General features: G+C 54.0%; 2 protein-coding genes across 6 annotated transcripts; both read left to right on the top strand.

The window, feature by feature from the left end:
• The first annotated feature begins 4,970 nt into the window (after window positions 1-4,970).
• On the top strand, window positions 4,971-12,965 carry RPS19 (ribosomal protein S19). Of its 5 annotated transcripts, none has more exons than XM_027037677.2 (6): window positions 4,971-5,056; window positions 5,529-5,599; window positions 5,890-5,990; window positions 11,113-11,368; window positions 11,899-11,953; window positions 12,721-12,965. In XM_027037677.2, exons 2-6 carry the CDS (start codon window positions 5,529-5,531, stop codon window positions 12,739-12,741), a joined length of 504 nt encoding a protein of 167 aa, XP_026893478.1. In that variant the 5' UTR covers window positions 4,971-5,056; the 3' UTR covers window positions 12,742-12,965. The 5 variants fall into 5 exon arrangements, with proteins under 5 accessions (XP_026893478.1, XP_026893476.1, XP_026893477.1 ...); XM_027037676.2 differs by having other exon boundaries at window positions 4,972-5,056; window positions 12,903-12,965; XM_027037678.2 differs by having other exon boundaries at window positions 4,973-5,056; window positions 11,185-11,368; window positions 12,903-12,965.
• Window positions 12,966-16,878: 3,913 nt separating this feature from the next.
• On the top strand, window positions 16,879-20,538 carry CD79A (CD79a molecule). The gene is made up of 5 exons (XM_027037674.2): window positions 16,879-17,036; window positions 18,604-18,927; window positions 19,178-19,296; window positions 19,895-19,963; window positions 20,093-20,538. The coding sequence occupies exons 1-5, from the start codon at window positions 16,958-16,960 to the stop codon at window positions 20,210-20,212; spliced, it is 711 nt and encodes a 236-aa protein (XP_026893475.1). The 5' UTR covers window positions 16,879-16,957; the 3' UTR covers window positions 20,213-20,538.
• The last annotated feature ends 542 nt before the right edge of the window (window positions 20,539-21,080 follow it).

Raw genomic sequence — 21,080 nt, 5'->3', positions numbered from 1 at the left:
TTTTTCTACTCAAGGTATCCTTAGATAATAAGCAGGTCGTACCTGCATGTTCCTTTGTCCGCTGCTGTCAAGTCCTTCTCCTCGAACCATTCCACACATGAAGACCTCTTGAGCTATTCCAAAGATATGAACACCTGGAGATCCCCATCCCCGTCTCCACTCGTAGAAGCAGCAGACAGAAAGCGCAAGGGACAGGCCTGATCACTGATTCTTTTTCCTGAGGCCACTTACACTCCTCTTTTTATCCAAGATGATTGCTGGTGATGGCATTCAGTCACTGCTTGTTCTTTTGTGTCTGGAGCCTTGAAAAGATGGGCTGCTTCTACTGCCTAACATTACAGGGTAACAAATCTGCAACACTTCTCAGGACTCAACACAAGATAATCAAAGGAGGAAAGCCTGCTTCACACTTTCCTTCCCTCCCCTTGTTATAACTTAGATATATGATTGCTCCTTAATAGACCTGCCTAAGCCTTGCTGGGCCCTGCTCTCTCAAGTGACAGATGACCAAGCCCACATAGTCGCGGAGAAGGGAAGCGTTGCAACAGGAAAGATGCCTGAGACCCTGCTACTCAGGGCTGACCAAAGGTCCCAGTACACCAAGGTCACACAGCTGGGAAGAGTAAATGGGAAAGTACAATGTGGGGTTAAAGGATGACATGAGAAGGTGGGGAAAGAGAGGACTGGGCCAAGGAGCTAGGGGCAGGCCACTCTTCCCTGGCCCTTCTTATTTCTCTGCAGTCCACCTCCCCTCCCAGCCAGATCCTTAGGGCTTTTCACGCCATTGGCTAGGCCTACTTTGTCCATCACATTGTCAGGGCTTCCCCATTGGTGCCTGAGGGAGAGGGTGGAGACTCTGCAGGAGCGAGCCCTGGGGAAAAGGGCAGATTTCAGAATTGTTCCTGCTCCTCTCTGTCACTGCCTCTTTGGGTGCAGCCGTCTTCGTCTGCTGTGGTTGTAGGGAGCCAGTGGGTTCCTGGCCTGTGAGCAGCCCTTAGAGATTAGAGTCAGTGGGCTGTGAGCACTGTTCCATGTGCTGCCACTTTCCCACTTCCCATGGCAAGGCGAGGAAAGGTGCCACCCAGGTCCAATAGGGTACTGCATAATTCATCCCCCTTCTAAGCGCCTTTTGTGTACCACCCTGACGTTCTGCAGAAATAACCAATGAGGTTCCAAATCTGAGGCGCCATCCCTCTGTCCAAACAAGATTGCCCCATCCCACCAGTCACCCACGTATTACTTCAGAAGTTCATTTCACATTCTGCCTTTTGAGAATCGATGCTCCTCCCTTCACTTCAGCCCTACGTGAACCTGGTCCACACGTGACCACAGTCCTTGTTCAGTGTAGAACCGACATCTTATCACCCACCCCATCCAGTTTCTACTCAGACCCTCATTACCTGGTCCATGCAGGCCTCATTCTGCTCCCCCAGCCCCTTGTGTAGCTGGCTCTGCAGCCCCCAACATATGTTCTCAGAAACACAGTCCTATAACCCATACCCTGCCTGGGCCCTAATGACATCCTGAGCTCTCCCCAAAAGCAAGATTCCTCCTTTTCATCTGACTTAATGTCTCCTATAAACAGATCGGGCCAAGTTCCCTACATTCCTACATCCACAGGCCTGATCACCCTGAGCTGTGTCTGGCTTTGTGCCTCTATGTCTCCCCCTCTTAGTACTCTCAGGGAGCAGTACTTATTCTCAGGAACTCTCAGGGAGTTCCTCTCTGGGAACTCAGAATAAATAACTAAATACATTCTGTCTGATTCCTTAGGAATTTTTTTTTCCTACAAAGTTGATAAACTCTAATGTTGCCTCTCCCCTCACAATATGAACAACTTCCTGTCCTCAAACCAGTTTTTTTTTAACAGAGGTTTTTTTAGAACAGTTTTACGTTCACAGCAAAATTGAGCAGAATGTAAGTGTTCCTGTGGTCTCCCTGCCCCCGTACAAGCACAGCCTCCCCCACTATCACCATCCCACACCAGAGTGGTACATTTGTTAAAACTGAGGAGCCTACATTGACATGTCAGTATCACCCAAAGTCCATAGTTTACATTATGGTTTGTTCTTGGTATTGTACACTTTACGGGTTTGGACAAATGTATAATGACCCGTATCCACCATTATAGTATCAAACAGAATTGTTTCACTGCCCTAAAATTTCTCTGTACTCCACCTATCCTTATTCCCATCGTCCTTATCCCCATCGACCCCTGGCAACCAATGATCTTTTTACTGTTTCCATAATTTTGCTTTTTTCCCCCAGAATGTTGTATAGTTGGAATCATACAGTTTGCCTTTTCAGATTGCCTTGTTTCACTTAGTAATATGAATCTAAGTTTGCTCCATGCCTTTGCATGGCCTGATAGTTCCTTTCTTTTTAGCACTGAATGGCATTCTATTGTCTGAATGCACCACAACTCTGAATCATTTTTAAATTTTCTGTCTATAGAGTTATTGAAAGAGGTTAAGCAGTCACCAGTTATGGATTCAAATCCAGTTTGGGCTTTACATTTACATGAGCTTGGCCAAACTACTTGACGCTCTAAAATCCAGTTGCCTACCAACCACCTTACAGAGTTGTTAAGGTTATGAACCTGTAAAAATTAACACCAAGGACACAGTGCTGAGAAACCATGTTATCTAAAATCATAGACTGTCAGAAAGTTTGCTCTTTGAAATCATAGCAATAGTGAGAACGGGACATCTCCCTCTTGCCTGGGGGATCACTTTGACACAGAGACGTAGCCATGATTTTCACCCAGGTGCAGGGCTTCAGAGGAGGGATTTCTGGAGATAACATTGCACATTTATCTTAACCCTATAATTTCCAAACAAACAGGACCCTGTGTCTGCTTCTCAGCCAAGGTATGATGTTGACTCCATTATATAGGACCTGCTTTGCCTTGAGTCCCTCAAACCTCTGCTTAATATAAATTTTACCTACAGTTCTTCTGGAAAGCTTTTTTTAAAGAACTCTTTAGTAAATTGACTCAAGTGGACTAACCTTAAATGATTCAGCACTGATATCAGAAATGTACATCAAAAATGTATAAAAGGAGAACATAAGTTACCTAAGTATATGGACACTTATAGTTACACCTACATACAACTACATATTCATACATATTTTGATTCGGGGTGGGGGGCATGGAATTTGAGATACTAAAACTATTCTTAAGTTTTCAAGACAGTGTAAGATAGGTTTCCACACCATTCTACCTGAATGTGAAGCTCCTAATGTAAACACAAGATGTTATCATGCTAGAAACAGGGTTTGTGTTATAGACTTAGTGCTTATGTCGCCCCTCCCCCCAATTTCCTATCTTGAAACCTAGTTTCCACTTGTGATGGTATTTGGAGGTGTGCCTTTGGAAGGTGATTCACATCATGAGGGTGGAGCCCTCATGAATGGGATTAGTGTCCTAATAAAAAATTCCCCAAAGAGCTCCCTCACTCAAGTAAGGGCATGCAAAAAATAATTGTCTATGGACCTGGAAGTGGGCCCTCACCAGACACGGGATCGCCTGGCACCTTGATTTTGGACTTTTCCCAGCCTCCAAAACTATGAGAAATAAATTTCTGTTGTTTATGAGTCACCATCCATGGTATTTTGTTATAGCAGTCTGAATCAACTAAGATATTTGGTTTTAACTTTTATTTGTTTTAACAGGTATTGGTGTAACACATTGGCTTACTAATAACTAAGGCATTTTGTGTACACAGTATATCACTGTGAAAAAAATAATATTATTCGCTCTGATTTTTAAACTCTGTCTTTTCAACATAAGAAAATAGCAACACGCATTTAAATGTTTCCTTTTGCAGCAAGTTAACCATTTTATCAGACAAGTGTGTCCCTCCTGTTCTTGGTCGTTGGACGTTTCAAGGATTGAACCAAATCACGCATGTAACACTACATAACGTTTACCTGTGCCTGGCACAGAGTAGACACACAAAAAATATTTGTTGATAGAATTAACGTGATAACACCATGTACAACAAAAGGCGCAAAACGCCGGGATTTTGGTGTTTCCATCTAAATTGTGTTTGCTTTTTCTTTTTTAAAAATGTTTTTATTTTTGAGACAGAGAGAGAGCATGAGCAGGGGAGGGGCAGAGAGTGACCGAGACACAGAATCTGAAGCAGGGTCCAGGCTCCGAGCGGTCAGCACAGAGCACCCGCGTGGGGCTCGAACTCACGGACTGTGAGATCATGACCTGAACTGAAGTCAGGCGCTTAACCGGCTGAGCCACCCAGGCGCCCCTGTATTTTCTTTTTCTTAACTGAGAGTCTGAAGCCTTGAAAGGGCAAGTGGACTGCCTAAAGCCACACGGGTCAGTGAGGCAAGTGAGCAAAAGAAACCTAAAGTGCTGAGCGAACAGACTCAAGCACTAGGAGGCAGAGCTGCACTAACTTCCCCGAAGGTCCCGCCTCCACCTCTTTGTCCCTGCCCTGATCTCCTCCCCGCCTGTAGTTCCTCCTTCCCACTGCAGTCGCCTGAGCCGTGATGAAGCAGTTTCCGCCCTAAGAAGGGTGGTGCGGCTCCTTCTGCTCTCGCGAGGACTGGTGATCGACTACATTTCCTCTTTGCACTACCGCAGGGTTCCCCATCACAGTTCCGCCCTTACTACCCCCCACTTCCGGCCCGAAAAGCCACTTCCACCCACAAAGGGGGTCGTCCCGCCGGGTCCCCCTTTCCTGCCCAGCCAAATGCCCAACTTCCGCCGCCACAGTCTCCTCCGCCGCTGACGCAAACGAAGCCGTCCCACCCCACAGCTCAGGACGGGCGCTCGATTACACTCCGGGAGAGGAAAGGGCGGGCAGGACCCAGGCCTCCACCCCCGCCCCCTAAGCTTTCCCCTTTGCGTGCCCGCCTCCACACCACACGCCCTCCCAGCTCGAAGCCGCTTTCGCCCTCAGAGAGGCGGGGCGGCTCTTCTGGCCTCGCTCTCGCGAGAGCTCGCACTTCTCGCGATACCCGACGCCCGACTTGTGCGCCCGGGAAACCCCGTTGCTCCCTTTCCCCTGGCTGGCAGCGCGGAGGCCGCACGGTAAGACGGGCGCTCCTGCTCGGGCTGGGCGCGGGGCGTCAGGGGCCCGACCCCCCCAGTCGGGAGTGCGTGCCTGGGGCCCCCGGGGAGACCGTGTGGGGCCGCCCCGCCCCCTGGAGCCGCAGCCACGTGCGAGCGGCAGGCCCGGACATGCTCGCTCTGCGAGGTCCGGGGACCGAGACTGGGCCAGGCGGGCGGCGGGCATGCAAGGAGGGGGTCCCTAGAATCAGGGGCTGGGGTCATCTAGCGTCTCCACCACGGCGCCAGGCCGTGCTCGTGCGACGCGCAGAGACCGTGAGCGGCGGTGAAGTCTAGCACCCACAGGCGCCGGGGCCTTTAGGGCCCATATCTGAAGTAGGGCCTCGGGAAGGAACGGGAGAGCGGCGGCTGCGGTCGCGTGGGGGCAAGGCCCTGGCCCCTGTCAGCCGTCTCCACCAGTGCCAAGTTCACATGCTTGCTCTTTTTCTCGTAGATGCCTGGAGTTACTGTAAAAGACGTGAACCAGCAGGAGTTCGTCAGAGCTCTGGCAGCCTTCCTCAAAAAGTGAGTGTGGGGCCTCGGGCTCGGTGGATGGGGGTTGTGGTCTTTGCCTGACTCCTCCGCGGACGTTGTTTCTCTTCTCGGGTACCGGGAGGCTCGTGTGAGGTCTCCGTGTGGAGTCTGCTTTTCTGCCTGAGGCCTGGGTTTGGGTTGTGGCCGCGTTTCTGGTCTTTTTATATTCTGGGACACGTGGAGCTCCTGGTAACCTATACTTTTTGGGTTGAGCAGAGGGGATTTGGGGGCTGGAGTTTGGGGAGACTCCTGGATCGTCACTTTCTCACCGTTGGTCCCAGGTCTGGGAAGCTGAAAGTCCCTGAATGGGTGGACACTGTCAAGCTGGCCAAGCATAAAGAGCTTGCTCCCTACGATGAGAACTGGTTCTACACACGAGCTGGTGAGGAACTGGGGCCTCTGGGTAATGGGGGGGGGGGTGCTGGGTGACCCCTGGCACAAACCATACCTCCCTGTTCTCTCTGTGAGCTCTCCCAAGATTGCAAGAGGAGAGAAACTCTTTAAATTGTAGTTGATCTACAGTGTGAGACAAGCACTAGGCTATCGCTACGTGCTTGTGTGATGCTCAGTAACTTCATTTTCTGAGTCTGTTTTCGTTTGTAAGCGGTTGATGTGAGGACCTGTGGCTTCCTCTGAAACTCTAGGGAAACCCAGGGTCAAGTGAATGTTCATAGTTTACTTAGAGGAAAGCGTTTACTGACTCTTCCATGTTTGTGGAGTCAAGACTCTCCCCAGTTCAGATTTCTCTCTGCCACTTAACTGTGTGGCCTCCATCTGCCTGTTCCTCTTTGTGTCCTCTCTGAAATGAGGCTAACGACTGTTAACGCAGGATTGTAGTGGGAATCAAATGAGCTTATGACAGTTAAAACCTGTACAATACCCCTGTGGCAGAGTAGTCCTTCAAGAAACGTCAGGTGTCCCGTTTTTATCGTTCAGATCCATGGGCTGGTTTTCTCCTTGTCTTTCTAGAGAGACCATTTCTTTTAAGTGGTTGGGATCTGGCCGGGTCACTCCTTGCTCTAAATCTTAGTAAGTCCCAAGTACCCAAAACAAAGCCTTATGATCACCCTGTAACCATTTGCCAGTCCCCTCTCTTATTAGTCTACCAGTGATAAGTTGGAAGGAGTGACTTCAGTGTAGTGCCCAATGGCACAGTGCTAATTTTCACCTGTCCTTGACATTTCAAGTTTCTCCCGGCTGTCACTCCATGAAGGCCTAACTTAGGGATGGAGGGGTGGTCAGTGCTAGGTTGTTCAAGGCAGCAACCTCTGCACAGGCCTTCATTAAGGACCCTCAGCTTCTGCAATCTTTTAACCTTCAATCTCTGACCTAGGGGCTCCATCCTGGCCAAAGACTGTCTCCAGACGGGAAGTAGGTGGGAAGCACAGTTTAGAAATAAAGAAAGCTTCAGGGTGACTTTGAGAAGAGTTGGCCTTGGTACCAAGTCCCTTTGGCACTTTGGAATATGATGTATTTTGTAGATTGGTGTTGCCCTTGTGCATCAGATGTCCATGAGGTCCACTCTGTTTCAGGCCCTGGACGGGCAGAGGCCAACATGACTTGGCCACAGCCTCAGACCCCTGAGGATTAAAAGGTCAACTCACAGGTGGGTAGGGTGGGTAGCATATAGCGGGGATCCCCACTGTGCTTTTAGGAAGAAAAAAGGGCTGGGGAAGGGAAGCTGGCTTGATTCCCCCAGGCACACATTAGTGATGGGGCCTGGATGAGACCACCACCCCATCCACCCATCTTGGGAAGCAAAGCTGCCTGGTCCTGAATGTTCTTTGGCAACGCCCCAAGAATCAGTTGGTCAAGGCAGCTTTGGATCTAAGATGAGGAGAAAGTCTACTGGCTTTTCCTATGTGGTCAGGTAAATCTACATATTTTGTTTAATCTGCCCTGTTGAAAACTTCCCAGATAGTACTGGTGGTTTTCTGTTTTATGCTTGTTGTATTTTTGTAGATGGGGAGAGACTAATGTGAAATGAGATCGAGACCACCCTGGGTAGTACACCTAGATGAGCCTTAGACTTTTTCCTGGCCCCTTCTCTGACAACTCACACGGAATGTGCATCCTCTACCTGCCATCCTGATCTCCCTTACTCAAGGTTTCCAAAACTCCCTTTTTGACCTCATTTCCCCAGCTGCCTTAGTGGCATAGCATAGTGATTCTAGACCAAGGTCTGTTGTGCACATTTTTGTTGGGACACTGCCACGCCCATTTGTTTCCATGTACACCAGAGGCAGAGTTGCAATTGTGACGGACTGGTGGCCTCCAAAGCCAAAAATATTTATTTTGACCCTTTACTGGAGAAGTTTACCGGCCTAGAGTGCTCCCACCTAGTTGGGGTTAGCTCATACTCTGGGCAAGTCACTGGAGATACTCAATTACCAAAGAGGAAACAGGTACAGACAGGTGAAGTGACCCTAGGAGAGCATGACACACTGACTCCAAGCTTGGCAGACCCGAGTCTGTGCTGTATTTGCATTTTCTCCTTCCCTGCATTGTGATGTCAAGGAAAGACCACTGTAGGGCTTTGTGAGGGGAGGGGGTGTTGCCGTGTGGCCTTGGACAAGCCCCCTGGTTTCTTCATTGTCAGAAGGTCTTGCTTGGGAGGGAGGTGGGAATCCATTGTGTCTTGTCCAGCAGTGAGTGACTCCTGAATTGGGACATCTGAATGTCTCAAATGAAATCATTGTGGATGGGACCTGGTCTTCTCTGATCAGTGCATAGCGCTAGGCAGTCACATATGTTGTTATTGGAAAGATCAAGGCTTGGAGACATTGCAGGAACAAGTTAAGGGGTGACAATGTCCGGATTCTTTCCTTAGAAGCTTGGCAAAGAACAGTTACTAAGACGCTGACCTGTAGGGGCACCTGGGTGGCTCAGTTGAGCATCGAACTTCAGCTCAGGTCGTGTTCTCACAGTTAGTTCAGGCCCTGCATGCTGACAGTGCAGAGCCTGCCTGGGATTCTCCGTCTCTCTCTCTCTCTCTTTCTTTCTTTCTTTCTCTCTCTTTCTCTCTCTTTCTCTCTCTCTGTCCCCTTCTCCCTCTCTCCCTCCCCTGCCCCCCACAATATAAATAAACTTAAAAAAAAAAAAAAGATGCTGCGCTGCAAAGACATTTGTGAAACTTTGATATACCAGGTGTTCAAGAGCATTGTGACCCTCTCCGCCTGGTGGCCCCTTGGGTGGGAGGATGCTACTGGTCCCTCCTTTATACTTTGAGGTGGGGAGTGACTCCTGGACACTTGGGGCAGGATTTCCAAGAGGAACAGAAAGTCTTAGAGGGACTTGAGAAGCCATTTGTGACCACACCTGGCTTGCTGTCACCTCCTGTGCAGCGCCTAGGATGGCCTGATTTGTGATGTTAAGCTCCACTTCAGAAGGATTGGGGCCTGGGTCTCAGCAGGGTGGGGTGAGAAAAGGCCAATTATTTTGTAGAATTCTGTTATTTTGACTGTAATGCTTTCCGACTTGTAGCATTAATATTCTTTCCCTTTTAATAGGTCAGGAAAATAATTACCAAGAACTGGGGTGGGGGGTACCCTCTATCTGACACCACACCAGCTAGTTTTTTTCAGCATAGGGAAAAATTTACAGCAGCCCCTTCACCTCCTCCTTGAAGAAACTAATAGTTGGACTTTACTGGAGCTTAATCTCTGCCACTCAGTCCTCAGGATTTGAGTAGGCTTCCCCTTGAGTCCTGTGGCCCAGGCCCAGACCGCCCAAATAGGGGGTGGACTCGGCTGAGAGGAGCAGTGTTGGGATTCACACCCTGTGTTGCCAGACAGCTCAGGGGTTGGCCATATTTTTTTATACAGAGCCCGGATTGGGACTAGGCTGAGCATTGGTCCTAGCCTGACCAGGCTTCTGGGCATCTGTGTGCTTGGGACACTGACCCCTTCCTGAGGCTGTTCTGCTTTCCTGAGCCCTGGGTAGAGCCCAGGTGGGAGAGCACACCTCCACCCAGGCCAAAGCATGGCTTGGCACAGGCACAGGAGGAATGGTGGTAGCTGTTGGGCATGCGAGCTGGTCTGGAAGTCTGGACTTTTCCAGTGATATCACTGGAAGGGGAGTTTTGATCCTGGAGGTGGTGTGGAGGTAGGAAGAACCAAAGAGAACTGTTTAAAAAAAATTTTTTTTTTAATGTTTGTTTATTTTTGAGAGCATGAGTGGGGGAGGGGCAGAGAGAGGGAGACACAGAATCCGAAGCAGCCTCCAGGCTCTGAGCTGTCAGCACGGAGCCCGACGCGGGGCTCGAACTCACAGGCTGTGAGATCATGACCTGAGCCGAAGTCGGACGCTTAACCGACTGAGCCACCCAGGCGCCCCCCAAGGAGAACAGTTTCAAAGTGAGCAAAAGCTGGAAGCAGTGAAACCAGGGAGAGGTTGTACAGTGGTCCTGATAAAGGTGGTGAGGGTTTCAGCCATGCCGGGGCCCCCAGAAGCCCAGGACTGTATCTGAAGACCATCTTACAGGGCAGGAGGGGTCTGGGTGGGGACAAGTGGTGTGGAAGAACTTCTTTGGGAGGAGTAGCCCACTTTAGGTGGTAAGTTCCACCCACCCCCAGCTCAGAACCCCACAAGGTCATGGATGTGGCCTGGCACCTGGTTGTTAGGAGTAAGTAGTTACTGGAGGAAGGAATCCTGATTTTTCCCTCTGATCTGTAGGGACTAAAAGTAGTCACTTGGGCAAAACCAGTATGTACTGATCGCTGGCAGCCCTGGAATGACTTGGAGTCCTTGCATCTCAAGCCCTAGTTCCCTCAAATTTCAGTGGCCCCCTGAGATAGAAAGCCAGAACAGTCTGTCCCTCCGTGCTATGTGACATGAGGCCAGTGAGTACCTTCTGGAGCCTGTTTGCTTTTCTGTGAAGGAGAATAGCACTGGACACCCGTGCAGCTCTCAGGTGAGGGTGGGTGACTTACCGAGGCCACACACCATCAGGCCAGGTCGTAAGGCCATCTTACTGCCTCATGGGGGAGCATGAAAAGCAGATGGCACGGGGCCTGGTGGGCAAATGGCCCTGTTGAACAGAACAGTGAGGGACGGGGGACTTGTCCAAGCTGGATAAGAATCCTGTGGTTGCGGAAGGGGTGATGCCCGTTCAGGGTTGGGAACGTTACTGCATGGGGTGTCGGCTCTGACCCTGAGTTCTCCAGGGCCAAGGGGCTTAGGGAGCTGCGCTCAGGTGGCGACATATCCCTGCTTGTACTCCTGCCCCTCAGGCCTGGGTCTGGAGGTGGAAAGTCACGGCTTAAGCATTTGCCAGGCTCTGCCCATAGGACCCTGGGCCCAGGCTCATGGCATCTCAGCTGTGGCAGGCCGTCCAGTCTCCTCAGCTGGGCCCGGGGTGTAGGGCAGCTTGGCTGTGGGATAGCTGGGATGGCGGCCCAGTCGTTAGTCTGTGTATTCTCAGTTTTCCGGGCTATACAATGGGAGGAATTAGCTGCTATGCACACAGTTCATGTGTGTGACCTTGAGCGAGGCCCTTCCCTCAGCCTGCTTCAGCTGTAGAGAGGACTCTACTTTGCTTGAGAAGGATCCTCACATCTCACACACACCCCACCCAGCTTCCACAGCACGGCACCTGTACCTCCGGGGCGGCGCTGGAGTCGGCTCCATGACCAAGATCTACGGAGGACGTCAGAGAAATGGGGTCATGCCCAGCCACTTTAGCAGAGGCTCCAAGAGCGTGGCCCGCAGGGTCCTCCAAGCCCTAGAGGGGCTGAAAATGGTGGAAAAGGACCAAGATGGGTAAGCGGGGTTGGGGGGAATGGCTGGGACGGGGGTGATGGAGGAGACTTGGGGTCAGGTCACCTGTAATGAAGTTGTCTAGAGCCATCCTTCCCCCGTGTGGAGAGGTGCCAGGTCTGTCCTGCCGTCTGCACCTGCCCCTCAGGCGGGCAGGGGATTCTGCAGAAAAGCGAACAGTGAGGGGCCTCACCCCGACCTCTCTGGCTGACTACCCCAAGCTCCAGGAAGGTAATTTAGCGACTGTCCGCTTTCATTAGCCTGCTCGTTAACTTTTCCCAATTGATTTTTCGGGGCTTTTGATCTCATGCTTGCACAAACGACACCCTGGCAGCTCCCAGGGGGGCTCCCACCCCTGCCCCCAGCTCGTTAGAATGCAGCTGACTGGGGCCCTCAGTGGGACTTGGCTGGTGTCATGTGGTCCCATGGCCAGGTGCCTTCTTGGGAAGCCTGGCTTACATCCAGGGTGGGCCTGGCAGTGACATGGTTGAGAGCCTTCACTCATGGGGGGCTGCATGACCCTTCTCCCGCAGGGGACGCAAACTGACACCTCAGGGACAGAGAGATCTGGACAGAATCGCCGGACAGGTGAGGTCTGGGTGTGGGCCAGGACTGGGTCTCTTAGTCACTGCCTGGGCGTTTCCAGAGCCTGGGATTTGTCAGGTCAGAATTTCCTACCCTAGAGGGCACAGCCCAGGCTGGTGGGGTCAGGGGCAGGAGAACATTTCTGACTGACTTCCTGCTAGAGCTGGTTAGAAATGTGGGTGTCGGGACCCCAGGCCTGGCGTGCAGCTGGAATTGTTTCTCCTGCAGGACAGGTTTCTGCACACAACTCCCCTTTGCCCAGTCAGCCTTCTCAGGACTCTAGCTGCAGTGTTTCCTCATTCTTCATGCTCACTGACATCAGCCGGGATGGCTGTGGAGAGCGTGGGGGAGGCAAGCCAGCTCAGAACAAGGGTCTCCATCCACATCCCTGACTGGCTGGACACCTTGGGGCAGAGTCTGTTCGCCTGGAGCCATTCCCATCTGTAGAATGGTCTACTCTTGCCAGCCTCCATAGGGTAGCGGTGAGGGCTCAGTGGGCTACAGCAAGGGGGAGCCCCCAGGGCCAGGCATGAACCCATTGTTGGGTTTTTTCTTTCTGTGTCATTGACTTAGGTCTCCTAGGAGCCTTGGAGGGCTCAATCACTTAGTCAAGTGTCAAAAAAGAGTAGAAGGTGTCAGCCCCCTGGGAGTCCGCGGGTTGCCTGGAAGGAGCCGGTGATCTTTTCTGCGCAGGGCAGGGCATCGACAGTGTGGATAGCAGAGCAGTGGGCAGGTGTTGGAATCCTGCCCCGCCACTCCCTTTCTTTTAGTCCCCATTGACACTTCTGTAAAATGGGGAAATGCCCGAGGCTGTAAGGATTAGATTGGATGAACACCTGTCAGACCACAAATCCAGGTGCCTGGCGTCCCTCGGGTGGGGGGTAGCTGCTCCAAAGCGCCGGAACACAGACCCCACGGCCGATCTTAATTACTCTCCCGTCTTTTCCCACAGGTGGCAGCTGCCAACAAGAAGCATTAGAACAAATGCTGGGTTAATAAATTGCCTCATTCGTAATCCTGGTCCGAGTCTCTTGATTGGCTGCTGTTGCTCTTCCCTTTGGGGGCATGAGGGAGGCGCATTGAGCTTCCCTTCCCTCGTGAAAGGGGGACTAGGGATCCCTAGTGACTGATACCAACAGCCACTAAAGCCTGAGGCCCGGCCCTCCCGGTTCAAGCAGTTCCATCCCCGGTGGGCCTGGTGCCCTAGCTGGACTGGTGGTTGGGTGGGGCCAGGACTAGAGGCCCTTGCACCTCCCCCACATCCTGCCTTTGCAATTCTCAGTAAGATGAGAAACTGAAGAGGAGTGGCTTTCAGGCAGTGGCCCCAGCTGGGGCCTGGGCTACAGAGACTGCATTCTGTCCCTTCCTGCAACAAGGCAGGGCTGGGGCAGCCGGCCTTCATTCCTGGTGACTCCTTGCGTGCCTCCAGACCAAGGTGACTTGGTGTGCACCATTCGTTGGCAAACAGACCACTGACCCTGCCTGAACCTTTGCTCTCTAGAGCTCTATTGCCTTGGGCCCTTCTGGAGTTGGTCGTACCTGCCCCAGAGTTGGGACCCGGTGCCCTTTCCCACCCGCACCCACCATCCTCCTAGTGGAGAGGTGCGAGAGGCACCTGAGCAGAGGTAGAGGGGCACTGCCTCTCCAGTCCTGCAAGGTGACTGGCTCTCAGGCATGAATGGGGCAGGAGCCTGCCCGTGATTGGGCCCCTGGTAGGGGCAGGGGATATGAAGGGCACCAAGTGGGTATGTGCCAGGCCCCAGAAAACAGCCTGGAAAAGTGGCCCCTGTGGGACCAAACCCACTTCCTACCTGGGGAGTGCTAAGATGCTGAGCCTGAGCTGGCTTTGGAAGAGACAGTGCGAATGGGGAAGGGGCAGAGAGGGAGACCATTAGAAGCAGGCTCCAAGCTGTCAACACAGAGCCCAATGCGGGCTCCAACTCACAGGCCACAAGTTCATGACCTGAGTCGAAGTCGGACGCCCAACAGACTGAGCCACCCCGGTGCCCCAACTTAGTTTCTTATTCTTGAGGGATCTGGGGAGGTACCATATAGGTAGATTGTGCCATGGCTCAGAACATCACACCAAGCAGACAACCAGTTACCAGAGAACAGCAAGGCAGAGTCCCTCACCGGGTGGGAAATGAAGCTGGCCTCCCTCCCAGCTTAGAAGTCAGTGCTGGGGGTGCCTGGGGGGCTCGGTTAAGCGTCCGACTTCAGCTCAGGTCATGATCTCACGGTCTGTGAGTTCGAGCCCCACGTCGGGCTCTGTGCTGACAGCTCAGGGCCTGGAGCCTGCTTCAGATTCCGTGTCTCCCTCTCTGTCCCTCCTCTGCTCACGCTCTGTCTCGGTCTTTCAATAATAAACATTTAAAAAAAAAAAAGTGCTGGAAGACTTGTACTGAATAAACAGCCTACCACATGCAAAGGCACTTTGTATCACCTAACACACAAGGCAACCTGCTGAAGGTGCCCAAAAGCCCCCACATTTTAGATCTAGTGAGAGTAAGTCACAGGGTGGGTAATTTGCCTATGTACTATAGGGGGGTGGCAAAGCCGGAATTTGAACCCGGGCAGCTGGGCTCCAGCCACTACGGTGCATTGCCCACCTCAGAAGTACAGGAAATGGGGCAACGAGGTAAGCGGGGTGTGGACGTGCCCGAACAGTCCAGTTCGGCCTCAAAGGCCTGCAATCCAGCAGCTGCACCTCTCCAGCCGCTGGGGGGCAGTCGAGGGCCTGGAAACTGCCTCAGCAGATGCAGGAGGTGAATTACAGGGCTGCAGCTTCTGCCCAGGTTTCTTGAGGGGGGGGCGGGGGGGGGGGCGAGGATCATAAGGAGGAGCTAAAGCAGAGAGGGGCTGGTGACCTGCTACACAGCGAGGGTCACAGCAGAACACCTGGGTCCCTGGAGGGAAGGGGGAGGGCCCCAGGCCAGAGAAGCGGAACTGTGTCCTAGGAACTGTGATAAGCTCACTGTAGTATTCTTGTAGCCTCACAAGGGGGACAAGCGGGGTGATTACAGGGGAAGAAACTGAGGTTCAGACCACCAGTCAGTTGGCAGAGCTGAGATTGAAACAGAACTGAGATTCAAACATGAACTCCGGAGGCCCATGCTCTGTGTGGGTGACAATTGCACTTTCATTTATAAATTATGAAATGCTTCAAGCAATCAAAACAGTATACCTATTAGTGTAAGAAAGACCCACGTACCCCCTACCCAGCTTAAGAAGTAACACAAGACCTAAAACTGGGACAGACAAAGCCTCTGTACCAGCCCTCTGAGGTCACAGCCCTCCTCGCTTGCCCCAAAGGGAACCCCCTCTCAGGAACTGGGTGTCACTCACCTGCATGGGTTCCCTAATTGACTACAGATGCATGTGCCCCTAACAGCACCCAGTGTTGCTTCACCTTTTGAAAACAAGTCAACTGTTTCATGCTACACGTTGTCATTTTCATGTCATTTCTGAGACGCAGCCGTGTTGACAAGCAGAGCTCTGCCTTTTCTCCTGCTGAGTATTACTCTACCGGCTGCCTACACCACAATGTATGCGTCCCATTCTCCTGTAAATGGGCTTTCTGTTTCCCAGTTTCTGCTACCAAAAATCTCCCTGCAATAAATGTTTTCCCTATGTGTCTCCTTAGGTGCATGTGTGACTGTCCCCTAACGGCTCACAAACATCTCAACAACCTCCTGTAATTCCCCACCCCCACTCCTCAGACCTCATTTTCCTTCCACATGACCTAAAATGATGCTCAAAGGTATGTGGGCCCACATAAGTGACTTTGAATTTCTGCTCCACTACTCCCAAATTGTACTACACTGGGTAAGTGATGGCATCTCCTCTCTGGGCCTCAGTTTTCTCCTCTGTAAAATGGGGGGGGGGTGACCTACCTTACCTACTTGTGGGGAGGCTGACTCATGTCGAGAGCCCATCATGGCTCTAACTCCTTGGGTGCTGGGGACATCAGCTCATCTCACAACAGCAGGGAGATATTCTTGTTCTAATTGCTGAGATTAAAAACACCAAGGCTGGGGCTGTCGGCCGGCTCTGTCAATAGAGCATGCAACTCTTGATCTCAGGGTTGTGAGTTCGAGCCCCATCAAGTTGGATGTAGAGATTACTTTAAAAAAAAAATTGTTTTAAATGCCAAGGCCCAGGGGGCACCTGGCTGGCTCAGTCGGTTAAGCATCCGACTTCAGCTCAGGTCATTATCTTGTAGTTTGTGGGTTGGGGCCCCACATCAGGCTCTGTGCTGACAGCTCAGAGCCTGGAGCCTGCTTCATATTCTGTGCCTCCCTCTCTCTCTGCCTCTCCCCTGCTCGAGCTCTGACTCTCTCTCTGTCTCAAAAATAAATAACCATTAAAAAAATTTTTTTTTGCTTTTAATGCCAAGGCTTAGAAAGCCACCACCTAGTCGTAGAGCCGATCAGCCTGCCCCCATTTATTTTCATGAACATTAAGAGCAACCAACATCTACTGAGCACCTGCTATGGGCTAGGCCCTATGTTCAGAGCTGTGCATGCACAGCCCCTTTAAATCCTGGATTCCAACCTCAAGAGGTAAAGACGTGGAGGCTCAAAGAGAGGCTCAGCTTTGCCTAAGGCCAGTGACTGAACGGAGACCGGGCTCAGAACCACCACCCCGACAGGACAGACCTGTGCCTGCACACAGCAGGCACCTCAAACTCTGACTCCCTCAGGCTTCCTTCCCAGGGCTGGCCAGTGGCCGAGCCAGGCTGTGAACTGGTCTCTTTCCCCAACCCAGCAGCCTCCCCTCGGGGGAATTGCGGCCACAGGTGCAGGGAGCGGTTTCTCTCCACTCGGGGCCTGAAGCACACCGGCAGGGGCTGCCCCTGGGCCCACAGCCGAAGGGCCCAGCAGTGGGGCCATTGGAGCCCATCTCCGGCGGGGCTGGGCAGGAAGTGGGGCGGGGCTTGGGGCCAGTGAGGTGGAATCTGGTACCCCAGGACTGCTGCAGCCCAGACTAACCAACCCACTGGGAGAGATGCCTGGGGGTCCCGGAGTCCCCCAAGTGCCGTGTGCTACTATCTTTCTCCTCTTCCTAATCTCCGCTGTTGGTCTGGGTACGTGGCTAACAGGCTGGTGCTGGGGGGCCGGGGGAGGACTGGAGGCTGGAGAGAGGGCTCGGGCAGAGAGAAGGACACTAGGAGTGGGGGGAGAGGAACCGGCAGGTGGGGGGGGGGGGCAGTGCTGGGAAGGCCCCTAAAGAAACTGCATCTGTCTGCTTGACTGTCCCAAGCAGGCCGCAGGTCCGAGGGGAGGCCGGAGGGGGCTCGGCGAAGTTGAAGGGCCGTCCGCGGCCACATGGAAGGAGACAGGGGCGCGAGATGACTTCCCCACCCCCTCAACTCCCCCACAGGTCAAAATAAGGAACTAAGGTCGCCCTTGACTGAGCTCCAGAGCTGGGGGCAGGAAGAGCACTTGGGGGTAGGGCTCAGCTTCAGGGGGGAGAAACAGCTTTCTCCTTCTCTGCCTTGAGTCTCAGTCACCCCCGATGGGCTGGGAGCCCCTTTTCAATGCTAGGGGAGGGGTTCCTCGTTGACACTGTCCTCCCAGCTGTACTGCCCCCCCCCCCCGACCCCAGCAATGCCAGCTGGTGGGGCTGTGACCACCCAGGTTACACTGGGAGCCGGGCTGGGGACTGTAGCCCATGACCCTGAGGTGGCTGCCTCTTTTCCCCCCTCTTCCCCCTCCTCTCTTCCTCACCTCCCACCTCCTCCCTTCAGAAGACAGCTGTGGGCTGGCCCGTGGGGCCGGGAGCTGAGGCCGCCCCTGGCTTCCTTTTGACAACCACCGTGCTGAGTCCCTACCCTAATCCCCAGCCCAGCCATCAACTGAACTCGCTCCTGAACCTTAAGGTTGACACAGGAAAGTTACAGAGAATAATGGGTGGGCGTGAGGGTGCAGGGCAAGGCAGGCCCAAAGACTGGCAGGAAGAGGCCCGGGAGGCTCAGGCTTTAAAAACCCCAGCCACTCCCCCTCCCTGCCCTGATGATGCCAGGCAACAGATTTGCCCTCCCCGGGCCTCAGCTGTCCCACCTGTAAACTGGGATGAGAGAACCTACCTCTGAGGGTTTTGTGAAGATTACACAAGATAAAGTGGCAGGGGCGGGGCAGGGCTGGGGGGGTGGTGGAAGGAGGACCAGGAGGGCCTTCAGGAGGAGGTGATGCCCAAACTGATTCTGGAGGGAGCTGCCTGGGCAGGGGCACCTCTGCCACTAGGGAACCAAATATCCAAATGCCAGTGAATTCAGTGGGGCCAAAGCACAGAGCATGGGGAGGGGGGCAAGAGGGGTTGCTGGAGAAGTGAGTGGGGACCCGCAGGGGTGTGTCCTCCCCTCCTCCCCCAGGGTGTCCTCACCCTCCACAGGTGTGCCCTCCCTCCGCTGCCCTAGGTACAGCCTCAGTCCCCCAGCAAGCGTATTCACTCTAACCCACAGCCTTACTCCAATGACAACACCGTGTGCCCTCTTCCCACCCCACCCCACCCCACCCCCACCCTGCTGGAGTGTCCTCAAGCCCCAGGACACACACACACACACACACACACACACAGGCAGCTGCCCGCAGGGGCAGGGGCTGGGGCCTGTGTCCCCATCCACAGTCCCTGACTCCTCTGCCTCTCCGCAGGCCCCGGCTGCCAGGCCCTGTGGGTGGATGGGGGCCCACCATCAGTGACCGTGAGCCTGGGGGACACCGTCCACCTCCAGTGTCTGCACAACGGCAGCGGGCCGGACAGCACCCTCAACGTCACGTGGTGGCGTGTCCTCCAAGGCAATGCCACGTGGCCTGATATATTCTGGAGCCACGGCGAAGGCCCCAACGGCGAGCTGACCATCAGCACCGTGAACAAGAGCCACATGGGCATGTACAGGTGCCAGGTGGAGGAGAAAGTCCCCAACAGCAAAGTCCTCAACCTCCTGCAGTCCTGCGGCACCTACCTCCGCGTGCGCGGTGAGTGGCAGCCCTGGCTGGGCTCCGGGGGTCTCCCCTCCGCCCCCACCGCTGCCACCCTGCCTGGGAGGTGGGGGACGGAGCCAGTGCCCCCACCATGGGCATATCCTGGCCCGCACTGCCAGATCTCCTCATCTGTGGAGTGGGGGCTTCAGTGGTCTGGCGTTGCGGGGTGGGGGGGGCGGGGCTGGGAGGCCAGGGGTGTGGGGGCAGGGGGCAGCAGCGCTCTGAGCAGCACCCCTCCTCACAGAGCCACTCTCCAGACCTTTCCTCGACATGGGAGAGGGCACCAAGAACAACATCATCACGGCCGAGGGCATCATCCTGCTGTTCTGCGCTGTGGTACCTGGGACACTGCTGCTGTTCAGGGTGAGCCCCCTGGGGACCAGGGCCCTCTGAGTCTGAGGTCACCTGCTAAAATGGGAGACTGACAGCACCCTCACAGTGCTGAGGGGGTAAATGAATTAGTACCATGACGGGAGTTTAAAGAGTGCGGGGGCCAAGAGGGGTATCTTGCCTCAGTCTCCCCTCAGGGCTGTCCTCAACCTCCCTACCCCAGGACATTCTCAACGCCCCCTCCCCCCACCACCTCCCCAGGTGTACCTCCCTCTCCCCGCCACTTCCCCCAGTCATGGTGTCTCACTCTACCCCCACCCCCAACGGGGAGTGCAGTGGCCCTCCCTCCAGGGAAGATGGGGGCTGCGTGTTCCCCCAGGGGCCTCTCACCTGCACCAGCCCCTCTTGAGGCCATGGGCAGCCACTGCCATTTACTATGATTGCTGTTATTTGTGGAAGGACAGTGGAGACAGCCGGGACACTGGCTTGGACCCAGGGACACCTGCCACTCCCCCGCTATGTGGTTTTGGCGTGCCCCTTACCCCCTCCTGGCACCCAGGAGGGTCTGAAAACATTCTCCCACAACCCCCCCCCCCCACTGAGGCTCCCAATTATCCACCCCCACCCCCAGAAACGATGGCAGAATTTGAAGTTTGGGGTGGACGTCCAGGATGACTATGAAGACGAAAACCTTTATGAGGTGAGTGGTGGGTGGGGACAAGTTAGGGGCAGGCGCCTGGGGGTTCTCGTGGGGTCCTCCCTAGGGTCATCCGGGGGCAGGGGCTCGGCCATCAGGGCGCTGAGGCCCGCCACCATGTGTCCACCCCAGGGCCTGAACCTTGATGACTGCTCCATGTATGAGGACATCTCCCGGGGCCTCCAGGGCACCTACCAGGATGTGGGGAGCCTCCACATCGGAGACGGGGACGTCCAGCTGGAGAAGCCTTGACCCTGAGGGCTGCGCCAACCAGCTGTGCCCCCCACCCCACCCCTTCCTGTTCTCTTTTCACAAAATCTTCCCTGGGAGTGTCCTGACTCAACTTCCCCCTTGGGGGTATCCACTCTTTTTCCCTCTCGACTGTCCTCATCCCCTCCCCACACCCCAATTCAGTTCTCCCGCTGCCGCTGCCCGGCCCAGCCTCCCCCTACACCCAGCGGGTAATGAGCCCTTAATCGCTGCCTCCAGGGGAGCTGATTGTAGAGCCTCGTTAGTGTCACCTCCCCCTCCCTGCTCTGTCATGGCCACTTAGTGATAATAAATCCTTCCCAACTGCAGACCTTGGCAGGAGTCATGGATCTCATGGGGATGCCCCCCTCCTCTGGTGGGACCCAGGAGTCCAGGCCTCTGGCCTCCTCCTTCCTCAGACCCAGGATCCTGGGACCCCAGCCCCTACCCATTGTCCACACCTGGGACCAGGTAGCCAGCCTTGACTGCCAGGTGAGAGAAACAGGAAGTGTCTGGGGGAGCATCTTGCCCAGGCTACATCCCAGAGCAGGGAAGAGACACAGGAAGGAGCCAGGTGACCATATTCATTTCTGCCTATTTAAGTCTCACAAACACAGGGGCCTGTCTGGTGGGGCCGGTACCAGACTCGGACTCTGATCACAGCCAGACCGTACCTGTTCTCTGGCAGTGGAGTCCAAGCAGGGGAATTTGTAATCTGTGGCTCTGACTTGGGGATGCTGGGAGCCCCGGGGGGTGGGGGTGGGGGTGCGAATGACAGAAGCAGAGGGACACAGGGTTTCTGGGAGAGGAGAGACAGGCCGAGACACAGAGAGATAGTGATGGAGAGAGAGCAAGTGAAGAGAAAAACAAG

This window comes from Acinonyx jubatus, chromosome E2 (genome assembly GCF_027475565.1).
Source record: "Acinonyx jubatus isolate Ajub_Pintada_27869175 chromosome E2, VMU_Ajub_asm_v1.0, whole genome shotgun sequence".
In the NCBI taxonomy this organism is placed as follows: domain Eukaryota; kingdom Metazoa; phylum Chordata; class Mammalia; order Carnivora; family Felidae; genus Acinonyx; species Acinonyx jubatus.
Note: the sequence above shows the minus strand (reverse complement) of the source record. Positions and strands in the feature narration are given on the sequence as shown.

Excerpts from the sequence above, each read along its gene's own strand:
- RPS19 (XM_027037675.2), top strand. The coding sequence starts at position 5,529 with ATGCCTGGAGTTACTGTAAAAGACGTGAACCAGCAGGAGTTCGTCAGA. Across the intron at positions 5,991-11,112 it reads CTGGTTCTACACACGAGCTG|CCTGCTTCAGCTGTAGAGAG; the intron begins GTGAGGAACTGG and ends CCCTTCCCTCAG. Across the intron at positions 11,369-11,473 it reads GTGGAAAAGGACCAAGATGG|AGGTGCCAGGTCTGTCCTGC; the intron begins GTAAGCGGGGTT and ends CCCCGTGTGGAG.
- CD79A (XM_027037674.2), top strand. The coding sequence starts at position 16,958 with ATGCCTGGGGGTCCCGGAGTCCCCCAAGTGCCGTGTGCTACTATCTTT. Across the intron at positions 18,928-19,177 it reads CACCTACCTCCGCGTGCGCG|AGCCACTCTCCAGACCTTTC; the intron begins GTGAGTGGCAGC and ends CCCTCCTCACAG. Across the intron at positions 19,964-20,092 it reads AAGACGAAAACCTTTATGAG|GGCCTGAACCTTGATGACTG; the intron begins GTGAGTGGTGGG and ends TGTCCACCCCAG.